General features: G+C 36.6%; 1 protein-coding gene across 1 annotated transcript in view; it reads left to right on the forward strand.

The window, feature by feature from the left end:
- LOC135199433 (hemicentin-1-like) overlaps positions 1-7,327 on the forward strand; it is a 465,638-nt gene extending 458,311 nt beyond the window's left edge. Inside the window, exons 4-5 of the mRNA XM_064227464.1 lie at positions 2,307-2,597; positions 6,850-7,327. Coding sequence (XP_064083534.1) covers positions 2,307-2,597; positions 6,850-6,968 — 410 coding nt within the window. The 3' untranslated portion in view covers positions 6,969-7,327. The remainder of the gene's footprint in view (positions 1-2,306; positions 2,598-6,849) is intronic.
- Positions 7,328-7,748: the final 421 nt, after the last annotated feature.

Consider the following 7,748-nt stretch of genomic DNA (forward strand, 5'->3'; position numbering starts at 1 on the left):
ACGGTTAGATCTATTGCGTGAAGGACGTTAATTGATTTCATTCTCTTTGATTAAACACAAATATGTCTGCAAGAGTTACTCTTCCTGTTTTATCTTTACTATCGAAAGGTTAACGTGTACAAGTGTGACTACAAGAGAGAGAGAGAGAGAGAGGAGAGAGAGAGAGAGAGAGAGAGAGAGAGAGAGAGAGAGAGAGAGAATTTGGAATCCTTGCTTCTCTAATCAAATTCTGGCTTTGCTAAATTTACCCTGAAACCAGACCCTGGTAGTAACTGACCCAATCATGCCAAAATCACGTTAACCCATAAGATTTCCCTTTTCCCGAATGTTTCTCATTAGAGAAAATGCATAGTCACCAAATCCGAGAATTTAAACGATCATATTCGCGATGTAAAATACCAAAATGAAATCCCCGGTTCTGAGCAGGTCGGAATTTCCACGATAAACCTTTGTTGCATAATTTCAACTCAAAAGTCTTGGGTTTTAAGTGAAGGTATAGAATTTCCGTAATGCTGTCATTACTTGCAAGTCGGTACGTTAGTTTTCAATGTTATGTGAATCTTTTAGTTTTGTTTGGTAATTCAGTTTAATTTCCAAGGGTTAAAGCAAGGGTGTCTCCCTAAAAAATTAATGGGTTACAGAATATACTTAAAAAATGAAATGAATATCTTTCTTCTCGGCTAACACACGAACCTAACGAGCACGGCATATGATATCTTTAAAAGTAAATCTTCGGTACAAATTCATTTCTACTAAATTTAAAATCTTTTTTCGTTTAGAAACATACCTTTCTCACGTAGGCAGATGATGCAAAGCTTGGCTGGCAGTAATTAAGAGAAGTTGCCTAGGGTAGTGAAAGTCTGGAAGGTTCTGAAAACAAAGGTTAAATGTAAAAATTATACTAGTAAAAAAGACTGTGAGATTTTAAGGGTAAATGGAAGGCAGGAATATCTAACAGTGAAGTAACAGTGAAGCTTAGTTTGGAACTTTTATGAATAAGGATTTCGGGCTTCCTATTCACACCAGCGCTTTCAAAATTTCATTTCATTTTCGCTAAGTGACACTATGCATTCACCGAAAGAAGCCACTCCACACTCTATCTATTCGAAATCTGTTTTCTTACGTAACTATATATATCTATACATCTCATGCTCTTCTTTAACTTTTGTCAACACTCCATTCATAAAAGGATTCAACCTCTGCGTAAGCTAAGGTAATTCTTCCTGACCTTAGGTACCCATTTACACCAAAGCAACGACTCTCATGCCTCCATTTTCTAATACTTGCTTATATTTTCATTGTAAAAACTTCTAATAGCTCTTGAGAAATTATAGTCTATAATGCCAGTTCTCCTTAACCATCAATTGCATTTACATCAATTCTGTCACAACCTTTCTCTTTTTTTCATGTAAGTCAGTTTTCAGAGTTTCCTCGTGTGATCAAACTACTGATTTAGATATTTTGTAACAAACCTTGATCCTACCTAACAGCTTCCCTTGCCTAAACCATCACAGACTTCACCCTACTTAATCTAAAACAATCCTACCTTATCATTTTCCATATGCCGAATTCCTCCCACTCATTCCACAAGAACCTTCTCATTGTTTACTATTTACATTCATTCCATACCAATCCAGCTGAAAAAAATTAGCTCTTGTTAATGCTCCATTCTTCAAGGTCTAGGTTGGCATTTTTGTATCTAAGGCAGTCACAGTCAGAATTTGATACACGTTTCCCTCATGATAACAGATCAGAATCGACTTTTGAAACCTGAAGAAAATCACAAATTAGAGAGCAAATGTATTCAAAATCACTTAGAGTTTCAGTGTCCTGCTCCTTCTTCAGTGTGGAGACACTGAAGGGGGAGCCTGATGCTCCAGAACTGCAGGTGGTTTTGAATGTAACTGTTCTCCAATTTGTGTGTTTTTTACATGTTTCCATAATACTTGCGAAGGTCAGATTTCCATCTTTTTTATCTTCCCTTATATATATTATATATATATATATATATATATATATATATATATATATATATATATATATATATATATATATATATATATATATATATATATATATATGGGTGTGTGGTGTGTGTGTGTGTATCAGAGAGAAGAGCTATAGTACCATGATTTCAGGTAATATATTGAGAAATGATCCATAACCATCCAAATAAATTAATTAAAAAAAAAGTTTGAGGTACGTTTATAGGCTTCACGTCCTATAAAAAGACTTACAAAAATCAGATGGGCCAAGTAGCCCACGACCACTGAAGAGTCACTCACCCATCTCCCTTTACCTTCCAGAGGCCGAGGCTCACATCAGCGGTCCTCGAGAGATCCACATGGTCAGCGGGAGCAACATCAACCTCACCTGCTCAGTCACGGGAAGTCCGGAGCCTCCCCAGTACATGTACTGGTTCAGGGGCACAACGCTCATCAACTACAGCTCAAGGGGGGGAATCAGCGTCGTCACCGACAAGCACTCGAGGACGTCGCGACTTGTCGTCACCAGGGCCACCATAGGGGACTCCGGCAACTATACTTGCGCCCCGGCCAATGCTGAACCTGCCTCTGTCAGTGTTTACATTCTGAATGGTAAGATTCCTGGGTGGGTCCGTAGTTCAGGACTGAGAACGCGTCTTTCCTTTGACAGTACAGATGTTATGAAGCTATGATCTGAGAACGCGTCTTTCCTTTGACAGTACAGATGTTATGAAGCTATGATAAATAAGTATTATTAAATAAACTTTAGTGTAATTAATGTAAACGGAGACTAAACGAGGAATTGGCAAGAACATTGGTGTGAATCATGTTCTCATTTAATGTTCATGAATGTTAACATAAATAGCAATGCAAACAAATTGAAACAGCTTCAGTCCTAAAGTTTTTGAATTTACATCCAAGGTAGCCTAAACCGCAAGCATAGTTTCGAACTGTATTTGCTTGGGGGGCCGAAATCTATCATATATGAGTTCCAGTTGCACTTACATTTATATAAGCAAGGAGCTAAATTATTGAAAAGAATCCCCAGAATATTGGGGCATAACGACGCACGTGCAGGGCCACGCCAAGTAATTTTGGCATTTACTATTGAAAATGCAGTAAAACTTAAACACAGATATTTCTGAGTACGATGGTAAGCTTCATAAAGGCGGCAATGTTATCAGGCAAAACTGACATTAAGTAAAAACATGAAGAAATAGACCAGGGATTACTAAATAAATAGACTCTAAGAATTTGCATTCCATGAAGGACGTTTCCACGTATAGGAAATGTTCAAGTTACGGATTCGTATGCTACGCCCAAGGATATCTATAAATATGGCGGTGATAAATGCGACAATAAAGTATATTTAGAACTAGACATACTATTTCCAATGAAGATTCAAGAATTAATTACCACAGGTAATCCCAGAATGCAGTATTTAATTAGTGGTGATTAACAGAGAAAAAGAGTATATATCTAGACAAAGTAACAGAGAAAAAGAGTATATATCTTGACAAAGTAACAGAGAAAAAGAGTATATATCTAGACAAAGTAACAGAGAAAAAGAGTATATATCTAGACAAAGAAAAACCCCAAAGCCTTTAGAGCGTTGAAAAATATTTACTACGTTTTGGGGAAGAATGGAGTACCTGCATTCCCCTCTTTTACTGATATGCTCGCCCAGTTTCCATGCCATCACCATAGTGTCCACCTCTGCTCATATCGCCACCATGACACCTTTATCCTCCCTTTTGACTTTTGCATGTTCTGTTTTCTTCCTTTATCCAAGATGAACTGGTTCTCCAATCGACACGACTGGACCTTCAATTTTAATAGGGAGACAGTATTCTGTATGTAAGTTACATACGTAGGGAGATATTCATGATATAATAGCAAGTATGATGACAAATTCACCCAATCTCACCTCAACCCAAGCAATACAACGGGCCCCCCTACCCCCTCTATTTCCAACTTGGTTACAGCTATATCAAAAGAAAAGATGTTATGAACAAGGCACGACGACTGTTGGCAAACATGGTATTTCATACCATGTGTATTCAATCATGAATTGTATAACAATCAATATTGCTTCTGCGAAGTCCATGAATCTCGGCGTGATATGTATGTATAACATTGAACGTATTTCATATTCTCTAACTTAAAAAATATAAAAAACAACAAATATAAGCCTATTTGAGGCCAACTGTAACGTAACCTAATGATAAAAAGTCTATTTGAAGGCTGGCAACTGCTCCCTGCCTTATTCCGGCTTTCTTAATCACACGCGGGAGTAGAGAAATGAAATTAGGGGTCCTCCCGGAAAAGGATTGATTTCGAAGCCCGTGTGAGTGAGTGTGCGTGCGTGTGACGGAGGGGCTGAAATTCGATTAGAATGTAATTTGCATGTATTTCGGATGAACCCAGATATGAGAAGGCTTGTTAATCTCTCTCTCTCTCTCTCTCTCTCTCTCTCTCTCTCTCACGGAAAAATAATAAGGTGATTGGGGAATAGTGAAATAAAATATTAGTAAAATAGTTTACTCATGTGGGGAACAGTGAAATAAAACATTTTCGAAACATGTTAGTAAAATATTTTGCTCATGAAATATAAATTATTTATTCATTTTCCATCTTGATTTTATCTTTTGCTTCAATTTTTATGAAATCACTCAATTAAAAATTCGTCCTCGTAGTTCAGTGGTTGAGACTCTCGCCTTAACAACGATAGAGCGCGGGTTCGATCCCCGAATGAGAACGAATGGTTTAGCAAATCTCCTTCAAACCCCATCTTACTTCCGTTGACCTATACAGTAAAATATGTTCATGGTAGTTAGTCGACTATGAGTTGCCACAATCAGCTTGGATTCAGCAATTTTGACGTTTTTTATTCAAACCGGTGTTTTTGTAATTGCCATATTGAATGTCCCTACATTTTATCGATTTCGACTAGATGTGTACATCGGTGGTCCTCTTTCTTTCCGTCCACTCCCTGACTTTGGAAACTCCTGTTATTTTCTTCCTTTTTTAGGCCTGGGCTAGAACAGAGCATAAGGTTGCCCGTGCCCTTGGCCTTCATTTTTGTAATAACGAGCTTGATGGCTTGCGCTACGCTGCGCTGGAACTCGGCGCTGTCCCTCATGTCTCTACTACTCTCCCGATCCTCTACCCAACCCTCAACCACCTGGGGAAGACAAACAGGTTTGCAGAACGGTGGATGTGCCACGCCTCACCTACATTCCTGATCCCGTACCTACCAAACCCTCACCCTGGCCGGACGAACAGGTTTGCAGGATAGCCTACTTACCCCGTCCCCAACCCTGGCGGATAAACAAGAAAGATCCATCGGATTTTATTATTATACTCGTAGATTAGCTATTACTAGACAATTAACCCTGGGTGGAAAGCAGCATGTAACAAGCCATAGCGCCCTTGCAGAGAAAGAAGCCTAGTACAGAAAAAGAAATCGAGAAGTAAATATAAACTATAATGAAATATTAACAAAGAAACGCCTAAATCTAATAAATGACAAAATCCAGTGAATATGGAAAATAAACAAAATATGAAGTGGCTGATTTATGAATCCTAGGCTGTTAAGAAAAGTACTTGGGTACTTTCCGCCGTTCAACGCCAAAGATAGTGAAGAGTGAGTTGAAGAAAGAGATCTAGAAAGTAAAGCATATAAAATACAGAGATCTAAAGCTGGAACAGCGAGTAAACTCAGCACCAGGAAGTAACAGTTATAGGTGTTGGTCAGGAAGTTTGAATAAAGGAAGCTGGAATGAATGAAAAGAAGGCTAAAAAGTGGGAGCAGCTAGGGGCCAAAAGGACGCTGCAAATACCTTTTAGCAATGCCTACAATGAACCATCCAGCAATACCCCACGACTGGAAACTATGAAATGACATTGAGGCTGAGAGTCATAACATAGGAAATGTCCATCATCAAGAAGATCTGAAGACTGCTGTCATACGAGTATCTTATGGAGAAATCCCAGATATCTTTAAGGCAGAAGTCATAAACCTGAGAATGCGATGATAAGACCCTATTATTGTGGAGAACTACATAAGTCAAATAAAATTATTAATATATTAAAGAGATGATGACTTCTGCTAGTAATACTGCTGAGTGTAATCTGTGCTTCATATAATCTCTACTAAAATCATCTACTATCAGATTATATAACTCCTGTTTTATGCAAAGAACCACAAGTTATAACTAATACTAACCATCACTGACTAAGCTTACTATATGGGATTTAGATATTAATGCATGATGACTGAAACCTGTGTAAGCAGGTTTATTTTAACGGATATACGTACACTTTCAAAAATACTTATTTCTAGACTTTAATTGAAATATCTCTAGTCTGTACTGTGATATTTACTTGGTCCTATTCGGAAGTTCTATGTAATTTATTGGTTTTAATTATCAGCTTCTTTCCTTTATGCAATTTAGTCTTATAATAATCAGCAAATATAAACAATTAGCAAAACTACTATCTCTATATATGTGAAATTTAAACCCTACTTTGTCAATTAATATTAACCAAATTTTGATAGGCCCTTAATTTCTAGGGCGAATTCAGACACGTAACCTATTATCATGTTTAATGGATGTGCAAATGTAAGATCTCTTATTTCTTTTGATCTTGAAAAGTGTCTGTCAACAAGAAAGTCTGTAAAAATACCAATCTTCTAAACTGAATTAACTGAATTTAATCATTGAGTGATTTTCCAGCTCAAAGACTTGTAGAACCCAACGTTGAGCCTTTGCATTTCAAACTTGAATGAACGAGTAATCTAGTCCCTGTCTAAGATCTCTTTGTCTCTCTCTCTCTCCCCCCGCCCCCGACCCCGACCCAGGCGAGCACCCGGAAGCGATGCAAGGAGGAGAGAGCACGAGCGTTCACTGCCAGTCCTTCGTGTGTTTGTTGGTTCTCGGCTTCTGCATCTTCAGATTCCACGCCCTGACGGCCAGATAGTCGCTGCGGGCCACATTCATGCATCATTATTCAGTTGCATTGTAGAAAGAAATAATAATAGCGGCATGAGAAAGGACTGGTAGAAGAGTAATATCTACATCCTCATGTTCACTGACGATAGGTTTTGCTATTGAAGATCTTTTAGATAAAGTCCTGTTATTTTTATTGGCTTGAATAAAGTCGAGTAAAGAGTAAATAAAGGGAAGCTTCGTTTCTCAATCATTTTGCATCGTATTTTCTTGCATTTACTTTGTATATCTGGATGTGTTGCTAAAGTATGTTCGTGTATACATTTATAAATGTATGCAGCTGTGTGCCTGAATATTAATGAATCTTTTTTACAAGTAATTCTGATTTCAAATGTGTGTGTGTATATATATATCATATATATATATATATATATATATATATATATATATATAATAATAATATTATATAATATTATATTATATATTTATATAGATTATAGATCATATATTTATACTAAGATATGTACTTATATATCCTATAGAGTATATACATACTATATATGTATATATATATATATATATATATATATATATAATATATATATATAATACTATATATGTATACTATATATATATATATATATATATCTATATATACATATATATACTACTCTCTATATATATATATATATATATATATATGAAATTTCTTTTTATGCAGGTTTTTTCTTATTAATCATGTTGGCCTTATCATGATAAAAGGTGTAAATGATAAATGACACGGACATTTCCTTCCAGATTGGAACTCTTA

The sequence above is a fragment of the Macrobrachium nipponense genome, chromosome 25, assembly GCF_015104395.2.
Source record: "Macrobrachium nipponense isolate FS-2020 chromosome 25, ASM1510439v2, whole genome shotgun sequence".
Classification (NCBI taxonomy): domain Eukaryota; kingdom Metazoa; phylum Arthropoda; class Malacostraca; order Decapoda; family Palaemonidae; genus Macrobrachium; species Macrobrachium nipponense.